The 16,416-nt window shown below is 63.8% G+C and overlaps 3 protein-coding genes across 5 annotated transcripts; all 3 read left to right on the top strand.

Moving 5' to 3' along the window:
- Window positions 1-297: 297 nt before the first annotated feature.
- SLC6A8 (solute carrier family 6 member 8) lies at window positions 298-6,173 on the top strand. 3 transcript variants are annotated; one of them, XM_071439538.1, is made up of 14 exons: window positions 298-639; window positions 916-1,131; window positions 1,483-1,614; window positions 2,191-2,464; window positions 2,542-2,674; window positions 2,924-3,058; window positions 3,150-3,253; window positions 3,357-3,481; window positions 3,561-3,673; window positions 3,753-3,890; window positions 4,201-4,303; window positions 4,392-4,492; window positions 4,679-4,849; window positions 5,661-6,173. In XM_071439538.1, exons 1-14 carry the CDS (start codon window positions 534-536, stop codon window positions 5,790-5,792), a joined length of 1,983 nt encoding a protein of 660 aa, XP_071295639.1. In that variant the 5' UTR covers window positions 298-533; the 3' UTR covers window positions 5,793-6,173. The 3 variants fall into 3 exon arrangements, with proteins under 3 accessions (XP_071295639.1, XP_071295637.1, XP_071295640.1); XM_071439536.1 differs by having other exon boundaries at window positions 913-1,131; XM_071439539.1 differs by having other exon boundaries at window positions 299-639; window positions 1,009-1,131.
- Window positions 6,174-6,314: 141 nt separating this feature from the next.
- LOC139595825 (epidermal differentiation-specific protein-like) lies at window positions 6,315-8,877 on the top strand. Its single transcript, XM_071439540.1, has one exon. The coding sequence runs from the start codon at window positions 7,625-7,627 to the stop codon at window positions 8,681-8,683; it is 1,059 nt and encodes a 352-aa protein (XP_071295641.1). The 5' UTR covers window positions 6,315-7,624; the 3' UTR covers window positions 8,684-8,877.
- An 867-nt stretch (window positions 8,878-9,744) lies between these two features.
- QARS1 (glutaminyl-tRNA synthetase 1) lies at window positions 9,745-15,805 on the top strand. Its single transcript, XM_071439526.1, has 24 exons — window positions 9,745-9,925; window positions 10,236-10,383; window positions 10,456-10,565; window positions 10,672-10,747; window positions 11,025-11,089; window positions 11,297-11,350; window positions 11,538-11,595; window positions 11,700-11,771; window positions 11,940-12,025; window positions 12,241-12,327; window positions 12,423-12,522; window positions 12,642-12,720; window positions 12,843-12,951; window positions 13,033-13,163; window positions 13,290-13,382; window positions 13,511-13,648; window positions 13,721-13,808; window positions 13,886-14,029; window positions 14,101-14,205; window positions 14,441-14,533; window positions 14,809-14,936; window positions 15,130-15,196; window positions 15,389-15,514; window positions 15,617-15,805. The coding sequence occupies exons 1-24, from the start codon at window positions 9,779-9,781 to the stop codon at window positions 15,665-15,667; spliced, it is 2,355 nt and encodes a 784-aa protein (XP_071295627.1). The 5' UTR covers window positions 9,745-9,778; the 3' UTR covers window positions 15,668-15,805.
- Window positions 15,806-16,416: the final 611 nt, after the last annotated feature.

Here is a 16,416-nt window from a genome sequence, read left to right as displayed (position 1 = left end):
GTTGTGCGCTGAAGTGCCTTGTTCCCTGCTGCCTGTCTTGTCACCTGCTGTCCCTAGCGCTCCGCTCCCTGGTGTCCCCGGGCGTGCCCTACTGCCTTGTGTCCTTCGTGCCCGGTATCCCCCGTTACCAACGCCGTCCCTCGCTGTCCCTAGTGCCCGGAATCCCGCCGGGTGTGCCTCGTACCCCCGTGCCCCCCGCCTCGCCCCGCGGCCGGTGCCAGTGCGTCGGAACTGCAAGTCCCGTCAAGCCGCGGGCGGGTGGCGCGGCCAATGGGGCTCGGGGGGCGGTGCGGCCGGTCGCTGCCTCCGCCGCCGCCCGGTGCCGCGGCGCAGAGAGCCCCGGAGCGGCCGCGCGGCGCCGGCCCCGCAGCCCGGCTCTGAGCCGCCCGCCCGGCCCGGCCCGCCCCGCCGCGCCCCGCCACCCTCAATGAGGTTCTTCCGACTCACCTTCAAGTGCTTCGTGGATTGCTTCTGAGCCCCCCTCGGCCACGGAGCCGCCCCCGACCCGCCCCCGCTCCCCGGCCCCCCGCGACATGCCCCCCGTCCCCACCGACACGGCCGCCCCGCAGCCGCCCGACGCCCCGCGACGCGACGCCGCCACCGCCACAGCCGCGGCCGCCGCTGCCCCCGCGGGCTCCGGTAAGCGGGGAACGCCGGGGAGGGATGAGCTTGGGGAGGGAGAGAGGGGGGCCCACGGCCACGCGCGACCGCGGCGCGCCCCCTCCCGCCGCCGCGGGGTGAGTCACCGCTCTGCATTGTGACGTCACGCGCCGGCCTGACATCTGACGTCACGCCCCTACGCGCGGAGAGGGGCGCGCGGGGGGGGGGGGAGGTGCTTTCCCCCCCGCCACGGCGCCCCCACGGGCGCGCGTGACGGCGGCGTGGGCATCCCCACAACCCCCGTCTCGGCAGAAGGCCCCGGCGGGGCGGAGGGCACAGAGCCCCCCACGGCGGGCGAGGAGCGAACAGTGACGGCACCACTGGTGCGACCCCCTGGTCCCCCCAAAGAGGCCGCCCCCGAACGGGAGACATGGACCCGGCAGATGGATTTCATCATGTCCTGCGTGGGCTTCGCCGTGGGGCTGGGCAACGTCTGGCGCTTCCCCTACCTGTGCTACAAGAACGGCGGAGGTGAGCCTCGTGCTCGCCCCACGCCGCGGGGGTGCGTCCCGCGGCGCGGGGGGCACCCCCTTCCCGCCCCGGAGTGTGTGCCTGGGGGTCACCCCACGCTGGGTCAGCTCGCCCTGCGCCTTCGAGGAGCTCCCGGGCCAGCCCGCGGTGTTCCGGAGTCACTCACGGGGCGGGGGATCGCGGGAGCCCCCCACTACCTGCCCGTGCTGACCTACATCGCGGCGAGGGGAGGGCGCGGAGGCGCCTTTGCCATTCGCTGCGTCCGGGCGGGCGGCGCGGGGAAGGGGGGGAATGAAAGGGGGGGCCGGGGGGACGGCGGCGGCTGAGCCAGCCCCCTGCCCCCGGCCCCAGGCGTCTTCCTCATCCCCTACCTGCTCATCGTCTTCGTGGGCGGCATCCCCATCTTCTTCTTGGAGGTGGCTCTGGGACAGTTCATGAAGCAGGGGGGCATCGCCGCCTGGAACATCGCCCCCCTCTTCAAGGGTAACGCCGCGCCCTGCCCGCGCCCTGCCTGCACCCTTTCCGCGGCCCCTGCACCCTGGCCAGGGCCCCCGGCACCCTGTCTGCACCCTGACTGTGCCAGGCTGCACGCAGCCTGCTGGGGCTGGCAGCACCCTGCCCACGCCCTGCCTGCTCCCCTGCACCTTGCCCGCGTCCCACTGCCGCCCTTTGCCATGGCCAAGGATGGCAGCTGCCTGCACCTGTGCCCCATGGCACCCCGTGCTGCCCTGCCTGCCTTGCCTGCCCCTGTGGCTCCCTGCCTGCAGGATCCCGGGCAGCTGCTGGATCCCCAGCTCCAGAGGTATCTTGCCGGCTCCCCCCTGGTCCTGTGCCATGCTGCCAGCTGTCCCCACCCTGTCCTGTCCTGCCTGGGGCTGCCAGCTTCCCTGTCCCATTCCCACCAGCTCTCTCCTGTCCTGTCCAGGACTGCCAGCTTTCCCTGTCCTGTCCCTGTCCGTTCTCTGTCCTCCCCCATCCCTACAACACCCCATATCCCACTCCATGCTGGCTGCCAGATGCCCACAGGTGCCTGCGGGCTCTGATCCCCCCGTGCCACAGGTTTAGGCCTGGCCTCTATGGTGATCGTCTTCTTCTGCAACTCCTACTACATCATGATCTTGGTGTGGGGGCTCTTTTACCTGGTGCATTCACTGACGGACACCCTGCCCTGGGCCACCTGTGGCCATTCTTGGAACACGGAGCAGTGCACGGAGCTCTTCAACCTGGACCTGTGCCAAAATGTCAGCATTAACGCCACTGCCAGCACTTGGACCTCCAACTTCAGCTGCACCAACATGACCAACAAGCGCTCACCTGTCATTGAGTTTTGGGAGTGAGTGTGGGAAGCAGGAGGGTGTTCTCTGGGGCTAGGAGTGTCATGCTGGTGCTCAGCACAGCCCCACTCTGCAGGAACAAGGTGCTGCGTCTCTCTGGGGGACTCAGCGAGCCAGGGGAGATGAACTGGGAGATGATCCTCTGCTTGCTTACCACCTGGGTCATTGTCTACTTCTGCATCTGGAAGGGTGTCAAGTCGACTGGGAAGGTAATGCTGGCAGGGGGAACATGCATCAGGGCCACTGGCATGAGAGAAGACTGCAACACGTGGCACTGTTGGCTCCTGCCCTCCTGTGCCACAGCCCACAGGGGTGGGAGGCCTGTGTCCCACATGTGTCCGGGAGGTGCTTCCAGCTGCTGGGGATGTTCCCAAGCTCTGGTCCTGCTGGGACACCTGTGGCACGTGACAGAGAGCCCTGGCCTGGGGGGGGTCTCATGGCCACCCACTGCTCTTCAGATTGTCTACTTCACGGCACTCTTCCCGTATGTGGTCCTCATCCTCCTGTTGGTCCACGGAGTAACACTGCCTGGCGCTCTGGGTGGCATCATCTACTACCTGAAACCTGACTGGTCCAAGCTGGTTGAGGCACAGGTGAGGGCAGTGGGGAGAGCAGCAGGGAGTTGGGTGCTAGACAACGCCCTGGCACCGCCATCACCCTGTGACATCCTCCCTCACACCCCAGGTCTGGATTGATGCTGGCACCCAGGTGTTCTTCTCCTACGCCATCGGGCTGGGCGCCCTGACAGCACTGGGCAGCTACAACCGCTTCCACAACAACTGCTACAGGTAGGGCTGTGCCAGCTGCAGGCAGGCCCCCCAGTGTGCCCCAGTGACCCCCTGGTGTGTCCCCCAGTACCCCTGAGCACTTCCTTAGATGCTGTGCCCACAGGGATGCCTACATCCTGGCTGTGATCAACAGCTGCACCAGCTTCTTTGCCGGCTTTGTTGTCTTCTCTGTGCTCGGCTTCATGGCCTCTGAGCAGGGCGTGGACATCTCCAAGGTGGCCGAGTCTGGTAAGTGATGGATGCTGGATGCCAACTGTGTCTTCTGTGTCACCCCTTGAGTGGCATCTCTGACCCCACTCTCCTGCAGGTCCTGGGCTGGCTTTCATCGCCTACCCCAAAGCTGTGACGCTGATGCCCTTGTCCCCGCTGTGGGCCACGCTCTTTTTCATCATGCTTCTCGTGCTGGGGCTGGACAGCCAGGTGCTGTGGCAACCAGGGAGATGGGGAACAGAGAGAGGATGGGTGGCCCGTCCCCACTGAGCTCTGCTTTGTGCCACAGTTTGTCGGTGTGGAGGGTTTCATCACGGGCATCCTGGACTTGTTCCCCCAGCCGGGGGCTGGCTCCCTGCGCCGTGAGCTCACTGCTGCGCTCTGCTGCATCATCTGCTGCCTCATTGACCTCTCCATGGTCACACAGGTGGGGGACACAGCAGGGACACTGCCGGCCAGCCCCACACCGGCCACCTGTACCTGTTCCTGAGGCATCACTCCCCATGATATCCCACTGTGGGGCGGGAGCTCACTGGGGCTGCTGCCCTGGTGTCAGTGGAGCTGCCCATGGCACGGGGGTCTCTGTGGCGTAGGGGTGCTGTGGGAGCAGGGTGCCCATGGCATGCAGGGTGACAATGCCAGGCGGGGTACCGGTGCTGGCAAGGCTATGACTTGCCAGTGTGGCGGCGAGCTGGGCAGCCAGCACAATGCTGGTGACACGGGCACCTTCCTGGCAGGGCGGCATGTACGTATTCCAGCTCTTTGACAACTACTCGGCCAGCGGGATCACGTTGCTGTGGCAGGCTTTCTGGGAGTGCGTGGTCATTGCCTGGGTCTATGGTGAGGCCAGGGGGACACGGGGAGGGGGACACAAGGGAGGACACAAGGTGGGACACAAGTGCCCCAGCTGACGCCCTCCTCCCCATAGGTGCCGACCGCTTCATGGACGATGTGGCCCGTATGATCGGCTACCGGCCCCTGCCCGTCATGAAGTGGTGCTGGGCTGTGGTGACACCGCTGGTCTGCGTGGTGAGCGAGGCCACCGTGGGTGGGGACACGCGTGTGCCCCCGCCCCGCGCTGCGCCGTGGGCACGGAGCGCCCCCCGGCGGCCGCTGCCGGCACACACGTGTCGCTGCCGTGGGGCGAGCGCGCGGCTCGGGGGCTCGGCGGTGACCGCGTCGGGGTGGGGACCTCACCTCCCTCTCTCCACCCAGGGCGTCTTCGTGTTCCACGTGGTGAACTACAAGCCGCTGACATACAATAAGACATACGTGTACCCGTGGTGGGGGGAAGCCATCGGCTGGGTCCTGGCACTCTCCTCCATGCTCTGCATCCCCTGCACTGTTATCTACAAGCTCCTGCGCTGCAAAGGCTCCTTGCGCGAGGTGAGGGCAGTGCAGCGGGATCACTCCCGCCTCTGTCCCCACCCCATTCTCAGCCATGGTTGTCCCCTTCTTAGTCCTGTCCATGGCCCAGTCCTGGCCCCAGTCAAATTCCACCATCCACATTGCCGTCTCAGTCCCTTCCACCACCAGATCCCATCCCTGTCTTTATCACTGTCTGATTCCCATTCAAATCCCACCACTATCCACATTGCCATCACAGTCCCATCCACAACAAGGTCTCATCCCTGTTTTCATCACTGTCTCATTCCCATCCAAATCATGTGCCTGTCCCCATTGTCTCACTCCCACCCAAATCCCATCCCTGTCCCCATTGCTGTCTATTCCCAATCTTACCTGATTCCCACCGATGCTTACATCACTGTCTCAGTCCTATCCCTATCACTATTGCAGTCAGATCCTGTGCACGTCCCCATCACTGTCTCCTTTTAATTCCTGTCCTTCTCTCAATCTCATTTAGTCCTTTTCCCATCCTAGACTCGCCCCATCCAAGTCCTCTTCCTGTCTTCATTTCTCTCACTCCTTTCAGATTCCTATCCTCACTGCTGTCTTACTCCCAGCCTCACCCAAACCCCATCTTTGCTGACATCACTGTCATAATCCTGTCAGTCTCAGTCCCATCCCTGTCCCCGTGCAATCTCTCTCCCTTTCTCAATCCCATTTCAATCCCTTTCCTGTCCCAGTCTCACCTCCACCCCCACCCAAATCCCATCCCTTTCCTCTCCCTGTGCATTGCTGGGTCCAGGCAGTCCCAGTGCTGTTGTCTCTGGGCGCTGACGCGATGTCCCCACAGCGCTGGCAGCTCCTGACCACTCCAATCTGGGGCCAACACCACCTGGAGTACCTGACGCCAGAGGCAGAAGCCAAGCTGCTGGCCCCAGAGCCCCCCAAGGAGAAGGCGACGCTCTTCGAGACTGTGATCTGAGCGTGGGGAGGGTCGCGCTGCTCCCGCCCGCCATAGCAATAATGCCAGCACCGCCTCCCACCCACCCACGCTGCCCCGTGCCCCCCGCGCCGCCCCGGCCGCCGGCCTCGCTCAGGGGGAGAACACAGCGAGCTGGGGGGTGCTGGGGGCCACGGAGCCAGGGCAGCCACGGGGCACAGGAGGGGTCCCCGGCGCGGGGGAGCGTGGCAGCCCGGGGGAACGGCAGGGAGGCCGCCGGCTGGGGGAGCGAGTGGGACAGCCCTTCCCTGGCCCCTGCCCGCGGCCCCCATGGCCCCCCACTCACTAACTGCTTCCCGTAGCGTTTGTCTGGTGTAACCCCAACCGCCCCGACATCTGGCAATAAACTGGGAGACCCTGGCAGTCCTGGCACTGCAGGCAGGGGAAGTGGGGCACCAGCAGCGGACAACTGAGGGGTGAGGTGTGGGGTGGCACTGGCCTTTGGGGGAAAGAGGTTTGAAGGGAATAGGGTTCAAGAATTCAGGGATGCCTGGGTTCCTCTCGCCGACTTGTGGGGTACAGGCTGTTGGTGGAGCAATGGGGTCTCCATCCTTCTCCACCACAGGATGTGGGTGCCTGCAGGCTGTACCAAACCCTGGTGGGACCGGGGGTCCCCATGCAGCCAAGGGCTGGCCTTGCTTATCAGCTCCAAGAGGCAGATTTTAGCCCAGAGGCTTTGAGGGTTTTGACTGTCCCCAAGGGGTGGGTCAGGGTCCAGCTGTACCCCACCGGGAGCTTTTCGTATCAGCCTTGTGCCTCCCCACTCCATGCACTGTGCCTTGGGAAAAACCCTGGGCTGGTGAGGGCTGTGTGGACAAGCGGATGAGGCAGCTTCTGGGCATGTAGCCAGAAGTCAAAGGCTTAACCTTGCCCCAGAAGCTGTGAGCTGCCTGAGCCCTGTTTCAGCAGGGTGCCAGCTAGGGAGTGCACGTGCCCTGTGCCCCACAGCAGTAGCTCCTGGGGAGGCCAGCTCCAGTTCATGCCATGGCAACCTTCATGGAGCCCGGAGGAAACCACCAGCATGCTGGAGTGGCAGCTTGGAGTGGCTGTGTGCCAAAGCCTCGGTTTGATGTCAGTGTCCTGCTGTGCCCAGCATCCCACCCCAGCAGTGCCTTGGGCACCCCATGAAGTGACAAGGGGGAAGAAGTGTTCCCATCTGCCCCAGCCATCCTCAGAGACTGGGCTGGAGCAGTGCCACCATGCCAGGTGTCCATATCCAATTGCTGGGATAACCAGGGTTCAGAGGCTCTTGTTTTGGGGCGCCGGCTTGCCCCACCACGATGCCCTCTCACCCTGGTGGGGTGAGCCAGCAGTTCCTGCCCCACCGGCGATGCACACTGTAATTAGCGCAGGCAGGGCGGAAGCATCACTGATAATTGGCGGTGACTCTTTAGCAGGAGCCTCACGTGCCTGGGGCACGGCAGGACTTTCCGGCAGGGCTGGTCTGTGGGACCGGCTGGCATCCCGGTGTGCGGGGCCTGGCTGACTCCCCAGCACCAAGTGGGGACAAGGGTTGGGCTCAGGGTGCGGGGGCGAGCACTGTCATCGCCTTCGCTTCGTGCCACAGCACGCCCTGGTCCCACCATCCCTTCCTAAAAGGCACAGCTGCAGGGTGCTGCCAGCACAGACGGTGAGAGCACGGGGCCCAGGCAGCAGGTGGGCAAAGGAAAGGCAGAAGACAAGAGTTAAAGGGGTGCCGAGGTTTGCCTTTGCTTGCTGGGCTTTCCTCAGGGGTCTCCTGTAGCACCCCGTGAGCCCATAGGAGGGGACGTGGCCCCTGTTGTGCCCTGGCAGGGGCAGGCACCCACAGCGCCATGAACCGGATCACAGTGTACGAGCATGCCAACTTCGAGGGGCTGAGCCGAGAGTTCACCTGCGACGTGCCTGACCTGCACGAGCTGGATTTTGGGAACTGCATCGCCTCCCTGAAGGTGGAGGGGCAGCCATGGATTGCCTACACGGACCCCAAATACGAGGGGGAGCCGTACGCCTTCGAGGAGGGTGAGTACCCCTCTGTGGATCGGCCCAACAGCTTCTCAGCACTGCGCCTCGTGCACCACGACCTGGGGGACCCCCAGATCACCCTCTACGAGCACCCCAACTTCCAAGGTGCCTGCAAGGTGGTGACAGAGGAGACCAACTTGGCATATGGGTACTTCAACGACCGGGTGGCCTCCCACACAGTGCAGCGAGGGGTCTGGCTGCTCTACCAGCACCCCGGCCGGGGCGGCTGGCACTGCCTGGCGTGGCCCGGCGAGCACCTCGCCGACTACAAACTGGAGCTGAACTTTCAGTCTCGGCTGTCCCACCTGCGCCCGCTACGTCCTGGGCGGCCCCTGGTCTCAGCACGTCTCCTCTGGGAACAGAAGCGGGTGGAGGAGGAGCGGGAGGTGCTGGTGGATGAGATTGAGGGGGTGAACGAGACCGAGTCAGAGCAGGCACTGGCGGCCAGCAGCAGCCGGGAGTACGGCACCACACTCTGGCAGAGCTTCCACTTCAGCAATGCCACCAGCCTCAAAGCCGGGCTCTCCTTCACGCTTACCGTGGAAGCCTCCAACATCTTCACGGTGCAGAAAGGGCGCAGCGAAAGCAGCACTCGCCGGCAGCGTGTGGAGGTGCAGCTGCCGGCCAAGATCCCCCCGCGCACAGCGCTCAGCATCCAAGTGCTTCGGAAGGAGGTGACGCTCTCCGTGCCGGTGCTGCTCACCATCACCCAGAACGAGAGCGTGCGCACAGAGATGGGCGAATACCGCAGCGTCTCAGGTACCAATGTCAGTGCCCGCTATAGCTTAAAGCCACTGCCAGCTACGGGCAGGGAGCAGGCGGCCACCAAGGGGACAGACACAGTGCCTGGCACCAGGATGGAACTATAGCTCTGTGCCGGTGCTCAGCCATGGCTGTTCCCTCCGTGGTGTGGGACTCACTGTGACACCAGCGTTGACTCCAGCACCCACCCATGGAGGAGCCAGAACCTGCCTTGTCTGGTTGTGTCTGGTGGCTCTGGCTGGCAGGACCTGCTAGTGCCTCCTCCCACCTCGTATTTCCAATAAACCCCCTTCCACAACCACTCGAGTCTGCCGCTACTCGGGCTGAGGTGGGAGTAGGATGGATGAGACACTGAGCTAGGGGGGCACTGAGCTAAGAGGAGACACCAAGCTGGGAGGTGGATATCGGGTTGGGGCAGTGACTCCCGGGCTGAGGCAGAAAACATGGGGTTGTGGAGGACACCCGGGGGCACCGGGCCGGAAGAGCTGGAGTATACCAGGCTGGGGAAGCTGGCGGGGCAAAGGGAGAGCTGAGGACATCAGACTGGACAAGACATCAGATGGGGCGGGGGGTGGGGCAGGAGGGCACTGGGCTGAGGCAGCCAAAGTTCCACCGGTCTAGGGAAGCCTGGGACATTGGGATGAGGGGTGTACTAGGGCAGCGAGGGGGACAGCGGAGATGAGAAGAGGGCGGACACTAGGTTGGCAGGGCCAAACGACCACGCACAATCCGGGGGAGCCGGGGACGCCGAGCCGGCCTAGCCCTGCATACACCGTGCTGAAGCCGCCACCGCGACGCGCTCTCCACCCCAGGACCTTGGGCACGTGTATCCCCAGGGGCTCGCCGCACGGCCCGTGCCCGTCGGGGCAGACAGAGACGCACAGGGCACACTGGAGGTGCGGGCATCAGCCCCGGAGCGCGGGGGCGCCGGGCGGGATCGGAGCCCGCCCCGCCCGGGGCCCGCCTCCAGCCCCGCCCGGGGCCCGCCTCCAGCCCCGCCCGGGGCCCGCCTCCAGCCCCGCCCCCCACGTGGTCGCCGCCGCCGGTCTCTTTAAATGATGCAACAGCCCGCCCGCTGAGCCCGCCTCCCGCGCGCCCATTGGCCCGGTCCGCGCCGAATCCCCGCCTGCCATTGGCCGGCACTGAGCGCTCTCACTGCCGGTTGGCTGGGCACGGCCCCGCCCCCGGACGGAGGCGGCAGCATGGCGGCGGCGGCGGCAGCGATGGCGGCGGAGGAAGTGGAGGAGGCGCTGGGGCTGTTCACGGGCATCGGCCTCAGCGAGGCCAAGGCGCGGGAGACGCTGCGCAACGGGGCACTCAGTGCGCTGCTGCGCCGGGCTGTGCTGCAGGTGCGTCCGCCGCGGGCCTGCACCCTGGTCCCCGGTCCTCGATCTCCAGTACCCCGTCACCCCGATGTCACCTGGGGACCCGGCCACCCTGGAAACTCGGTACCCCGGTATCGGTGTGACTCGGTAACCCGATCTCCGGTGTCACCTGGGTACATTGGCACCGTGGTCCCGCTGTCACCCCCTCGACCCCAGCCTTGCCGGGATCCCCCAGCCTCCCGGCCCTTGGCACTACCCTGTCCCACTCTGTCCCCCGGTGCCGCCGGTTCGCCGGGCCTCGGTCCTGTCCTGATGCTCTCCGGGGTGGTGACAGGCTCGGAGCGCGCTGGGCCCGGCGCTGGACAAGGCCACCGGGACACTTCTGTACAACGCGGCCGCCCGCCTCAAGGACCCGAAACACCTCGGCTTCCTCGTCGGCTACATCGCTCGCAAGGAGATCCTCACCGACCTGCAGCTCAGCGGTACCGTGCGGCCCTGTCCCCGCCCGGTCCCGGCCCCGCGGGCACCGTTCTTCATCCCTGCTCTGTCCCCAGCTGCCCTGGAGTACGTGAGGAGCCACCCCTTGGAGCCCCTGGACGTGGCAGACTTTGAGCGGGCTTGCGGTGTGGGGGTCTGCATCACCCCCGAGCAGATCGAGGAGGCGGTGAGTGGGGCTGTGACCCTGTGGAGACAGCACAAGGGTCATTGGACTGGCTCCTGCTGTGCTCCTGCCTGCCTTGCTCACCCTGGAATCCCTGTGCTGCTCCCAGGTGGAGGCTGTGATCAACAAGCACCGAGCAGAGCTGCTGGCAGAGCGCTACCACTTCAACATGGGGCTGCTGATGGGTGAGTGGTGACACCGGGGCAGCCCCTGCCTGGTGCTGGTGGCTGTCACGTCCCTATGCCTGACTGCCAGTGCCACTGTGCTCCCCTGAATCCCGAGAGCCAGCCCTTTGCCATGGGGAGATGTCATCCTGCCAGATCCCACACACAGGCAGGGCCGTAGTGCCCAGCAACAGGGACAGCCCTGGGGCAAAGGGTGTGGCATTCTGCATCAGCTCCCTGGCTGAAGCTCCCCCGGGCTTGAGCACTGCCCCTTGCCCACGAGGTGCCCTGTCTGCAGGGGAGGCACGGAGCCAGCTGCGGTGGGCAGACGGGAAGACCATCAAGAACGAGGTGGACCTGCAGGTGGGTGTGAGGTTACTGTGTCAGGTGCTGCTGTGGTCCCCTGGGTGTGCTGTGACCTGTCAGCCAGTCCCCTAGAGGGCCCAGCCCTGGGGACAGCCTGCCCCACCTAGATGCAGGCAGGGTGAGTGGAGTGATGACTGGACAGGACACTAGGACACACCTAGTCCAGGAGCCTTTTTGACTCCTGACTGTGTCACTCTTCTCCAGGTGCTGCATTTGCTTGGGCCAAAGACAGAAGCTGATCTGGAAAAGAAACCAAAGGTAAGGAGAAGGGGAGGCTGCAGACTTGAATGCTATTTTCTTGCCAAGTGTCCCGTCAGGATCCCAAATAGCTGCTCTGCCACCATGGGTACAGGTCTAGAGGGAGCTCTGGGGCCAGCAGGCTGGGCCATGAGGGGAAGGTATGTGCTGCAGCTGGGCATTCAGCATGCTGTGCTGGTCTCTGCAGGTGGCAAAGGCCCGTCTGGCTCCAGTAGAGAAACAGAAGGTGGCTGTGGTGGAGAATGGTAAGAGACTATCCTCTTCCCCAATCCTTTAGTTCCTGCTGGACCTGCTTCTGAGCTGGGCCCTGAGAGCCGTGGTCAGGGAGCTCAGCCCCATCTCCCTGCAGGTGACATGGGCACAGAGACAAAGTCACTGCTGGAGCAGCTGCGAGGAGAAGCCCTGAAGTTCCACAAGCCAGGTGAGTGCGAGGTGCTGCTGCCATATGTGGGGCCACTCCACTGGCTCTGCCCTGGTCCCAGCTCTCCGTGCTGCAGAGAACTGGACAGGTCCTGTGTCCTTCCCCCCTGGCTGCTGGGCTTGGCAAGGTTAGGGCACTGCTGCAGCCCTGAGCATCCTCTGTCTGCAGGAGAGAACTACAAGACTGAGGGCTACGTGGTGACACCCAACACTATGGCCCTGCTGAAGCAGCACCTGGCAATCACGGGTGGGCAGGTGAGGCCGTATCCCACAGCCCAGCAGTTCCACGTGACAGTGACACAGCTGGGGTGGGTGGGGAACACACAGCTCACAGGGGGCACAGCAGAGGCAGCACCCACACAGCACAGGGTGCTCTGCATGATTGCCAGGGGCTCATGTCAGTGTCACTGCTGTCAGGGAAGGTAAAGATCTCCTGCTGAAGGAGAGAGGTGTCCCCTTTGCCTCTTCAGGTACGGACACGCTTCCCTCCTGAGCCTAACGGGATCCTGCACATTGGCCATGCCAAGGCCATCAACTTCAACTTTGGTTATGCCAAGGTAAAAAGCACCAAGCCACCCTGGCCCCTGCCTTTCCCTGCTGCTTGGCTGCTGGTCCCTTAGGGAGCAAGTGCTCACTGTCTCTTCATCCCCAGGCCAATGGTGGCGTGTGCTTCTTGCGCTATGATGACACCAACCCCGAGAAGGAGGAGGAGAAATACTTCACAGCCATCCGGGAGATGGTGGAGTGGCTGGGTATGGCTCAGGGCAGGGAGGGCAGGTCAAGCTAGGTGCCAGGGACACCCCTGCATTCAGGTCTTGCTGCTGGACCTTTGGGGCTCCTCCAACCTGTTCCATTTCACCCATCCCCACAGGCTACCAGCCTTATGCAGTGACACATGCGTCGGATTACTTTGACCAGCTCTACACCTGGGCCCTGGAGCTCATCCGCAGGTGAGCATGTGGGGCAGTAGGAATGTGCTGGGCTGGTGGTGTTATCCTGCACCGTGGTCAGGGCTCCCCCTTGCCCAGGAGAAGGGTCACTCAAGTCTGGTGATGGTATTTCCTCTCCGTAGGGGTCAGGCATATGTCTGCCATCAAAAGGTTGAGGAGATCAAGGGCCACAACCCACCACCCTCGCCGTGGCGGGACCGGCCTGTGGAGGAGTCACTCCTGCTCTTTGAGGTACTCCTAGCTGGGGCAGGTGCTGTGTGCCTTTGGGCTCTGGATCTGTGGCTCAGCTGACAGCTTCCCCTGTCTCCACAGGACATGAGAAAGGGGAAGTTTGGGGAGGGGGAAGCCACACTGAGGATGAAGCTGGTGATGGAGGATGGGAAGATGGATCCCGTTGCCTACCGTGTCAAGTTCACTCCACACCACCGCACTGGGGACAAGTGGTAGGGAGGGCCTGCCATGTCCTGGCACATGTGGTGGGGCTGGATCTGGATCTCCTGGTAGTGAGGAGGTATCAGGAGTAGAGCAGCACCATGTTCTGCCCCAAGCTGACTCCATTTGCCTTGCAGGTGCATCTACCCCACATACGACTACACACACTGCCTCTGCGACTCCATCGAGAACATCACACACTCCCTCTGCACCAAGGAGTTCCAGGCCAGGTGAGCACCATGCATGGCATGGCCCAGGGCTGAGCTAGACCTGGGAGCAGCACCTGGTGGCTGCCAGAGTGCTGGGGGACAGTGTGTCCATGCGGCTGAGCTGGGCTGTGCCTGTACCTCCCTTGCAGGCGCTCCTCCTACTTCTGGCTGTGCAATGCTCTGGATGTTTACTGCCCTGTGCAGTGGGAATATGGGCGCCTGAACCTGCTCTACACCGTGGTCTCCAAGAGAAAGATCATCCGCCTGGTGGAGACAGGTGCTGTGAGGTAGGAGCAGGGCCAGCTGCCATGATGGGGCTCACCCACAGCATGCCTGGTGTCACACTGGTGTTTCCTCAGGGACTGGGATGACCCACGTCTCTTCACGCTGACAGCCCTGCGCCGGCGAGGCTTCCCCCCTGAGGCCATCAACAACTTCTGTGCACGGGTAGGCTTTGGGTGGGGTGGGACAGGGCAAATTGCTGCATCCCCTGGCCAGCATGGTCACAGCACGCTGTTCCTCAGGTTGGTGTGACAGTGGCCCAGGCGACAATGGAGCCACATCTGCTGGAGGCTTGTGCCCGGGAGGTGCTGAATGAACAGGCCCCCCGTGCCATGGCTGTCCTGGAGCCCCTCAAGGTCACCATCACCAACTTCCCTGCTCCAAAGGTGAGACTGCCGTGGGCTGTTGTGGGAGTGGGGTTCCTTGAGATCAGCATTCAAGCCCTCTTTCTCCCCAGGCACTGGAGGTCCTTGTGCCCAACTTTCCAGCCGATGAGAGCCGTGGTTTTCACAAAGTGCCCTTCCACCAGACCGTCTACATTGAGGAGACAGACTTCAGGGAGGTAAGCCACGCCCACTGGGCTATACGACCCTCACTCCTGGAGCTATTCCTTGTGCAGCAGGAGCCTGGCAGCCCTGGAAGTGGTGTTCGTGCTGCACACAGAGGTCATTGGTGGGTGTTGAGCACCTGACTGTGACTCCCAAATGGGCCAGCAGCTCTGATGGGCTCTAGACATGCTAGAGGGGGACCTGCTGCCCATGCTGGGACCCCTCATGCAGCCGTGAACTCTCTTACAGGAGGCAGACAAGGGCTACAAGCGCCTGGCCCCTGGGCAGCCGGTGGGGCTGCGCCACACTGGCTACATCATCACTGTCCAGAATGTCATCAAGGTGCGTGGCTGTGGGCACTGGTGACATGAGGCTGGGCTGTGGAATGTCAGGACATGACCATGCCCCAGCAGGGAAGAACAGCTATGGTCATGTCATGCTGGCTGCTCTGGACATAGGGAGGGCTCAGGCTGCCTGTGTGGCTGCTGTCTGCCTGTCCTGTCCCTCACAGAGGGGAACAAGGTGTCCCCAAGCTGTGGGGCTGGGGGCTCAGCCCTGGGCCTGCCATATGGGATAAGACTGCTGCCTGACAGCTTAGCTTGTCTCCTCTCCCTCAGGACGTCAGTGGGCGTGTCATTGAGCTGGAGGTGACCTGCACCAAGTCAGATGTGGCAGAAAAGCCCAAGGCTTTCATCCACTGGGTGTCAGTGCCACTGGCCTGTGAAGTGCGGCTCTATGAACGGCTGTGAGTATCCCACTGCCAGCCAAGGCCAGCACAAACTCAGCAGTGCTGGAGCAGCAGCACAGCTGTACAGCAGCAGGCCCTGCTGGGGTCTGCCCCAGACCTTTAGTGGGGAAGATGATGCTCGGGGGTCCCATGAGTGGCACCCTGTTCCCTCATTTGGCAGCTTTGGGATAAGACTCTTCTCTCATGGCAGGTTTTTGCACAAAAATCCTGAGGACCCATCAGAGGTACCTGGTGGCTTTCTGAGTGACCTCAACCCTGTGAGTAGTGGCAGCAGCTGGGGTTATGGGCCCGGGGGGGAAGTGGGGATCTCCTGCACCCACTTCCATGAACACCCTACCCCGCTTGGGGCAGGGCCTTACTGTGTCTCAAGGGGAAGAGGAGCTGGGGTGAGCTGGGCTGTGCAGAGGACAGAAGGGTAGGGCTGCTGGCTGAGCTGTCCCCCCTGCCAGGACTCCCTGCGTGTGGTGCACAATGCCCTGGTCGACAGCTCTGTCCGCTCCGCTCGGCCCTTTGACAAGTTCCAGTTTGAACGCCTGGGCTACTTCTCTGTGGATCCCGACAGTGAGGAGGGGAAGGTGAGCCCTGTGGCCTGGGGGCAGTGAGGCAGCCTGCACACACGTGTGCAAGTACCCCCTGCCCGCCATGGGGCTCTGAGCAGACCCTCTGTTTCTCCCCAGATGGTGTTCAACCGCACAGTGACGCTCAAGGAGGACCCTGGCAAGGCCTGAGGGATCTGCTGCTGCTACACCACCGTGGTGCTGCTTCCTTGGGGGTCCTTGCATACCCCCAGTGCCACCGTGCCTTGGTGCAGTCCCCTGGGGTGCCCCACAGCATCGCCTCAATAAACAGAGATCCCAGCCCTGTCACTGCACTGTCACTGCCTCCTGTTCTGCTCAGTCTTAGCGTGCTGGGGTGGGGGTGGTCTCCTGTTTGTCCCCCTGATGGGCTTTGGCAGGGTGTGTGTGTGGGGTGTCTCCCTTGTTCTGGGGGCACAGAGTCTGCTCCTATCTGCTGTGTAGCACTGATGTGACCCCTACGGGAGCTGCAGCTGCCCCAGCCAGCAGCATAAGGTTGGCCTGGGGTCAAGGGTGTTGAGGTGGAAGGGAGAGGTGTCTCCGGGAGGTGCAGGCAGGCTGGGCGGGTGCAGGGGCTGTGCAGCAGGGCACAGGGGCTGCAGGCGGGGTGTGCACACTGTGTACAAACACCGCCGGAGCGCCCTCCCCCCTTAAGGTGGACTCGAGCGGGGTGCTCCCTGCTCGGCCCCGGGCTGGGGTCAGAGCGGTGTCCCCGCGGAACTGGCATGAGCCCCGTGCCCTGAGCCCCGTGTCTGTGCCCCTGCAGGTGAAGCAAATGCAGGGAGACCCTGCCCAGCCCCACGGGCCACCTTAAGCGGGGCCGGGGCTGGCGAGGCCGCGCCGAGCACATGGGCCCGTTAAAGCAGACCCGGCACGGTCCCGCGGGGCGTTCTCCGCCTCCA

The sequence above is a fragment of the Agelaius tricolor genome, unplaced genomic scaffold, assembly GCF_023055355.1.
Source record: "Agelaius tricolor isolate 1412-34295 unplaced genomic scaffold, bAgeTri1.0.p SCAF_14, whole genome shotgun sequence".
Lineage (NCBI taxonomy): Eukaryota > Metazoa > Chordata > Aves > Passeriformes > Icteridae > Agelaius > Agelaius tricolor.
This window is presented reverse-complemented; position numbering and strand designations above follow the sequence as displayed.

Coding starts and splice junctions, on each gene's coding strand:
- SLC6A8 (XM_071439536.1), top strand. CDS start 534: ATGCCCCCCGTCCCCACCGACACGGCCGCCCCGCAGCCGCCCGACGCC. Junction 2,675..2,923: donor GTGTCAAGTCGACTGGGAAG/GTAATGCTGGCA, acceptor ACTGCTCTTCAG/ATTGTCTACTTCACGGCACT. Junction 3,059..3,149: donor CCAAGCTGGTTGAGGCACAG/GTGAGGGCAGTG, acceptor CTCACACCCCAG/GTCTGGATTGATGCTGGCAC.
- LOC139595825 (XM_071439540.1), top strand. CDS start 7,625: ATGAACCGGATCACAGTGTACGAGCATGCCAACTTCGAGGGGCTGAGC.
- QARS1 (XM_071439526.1), top strand. CDS start 9,779: ATGGCGGCGGCGGCGGCAGCGATGGCGGCGGAGGAAGTGGAGGAGGCG. Junction 11,772..11,939: donor CCTGAAGTTCCACAAGCCAG/GTGAGTGCGAGG, acceptor CTCTGTCTGCAG/GAGAGAACTACAAGACTGAG. Junction 13,649..13,720: donor GTGGAGACAGGTGCTGTGAG/GTAGGAGCAGGG, acceptor GTGTTTCCTCAG/GGACTGGGATGACCCACGTC.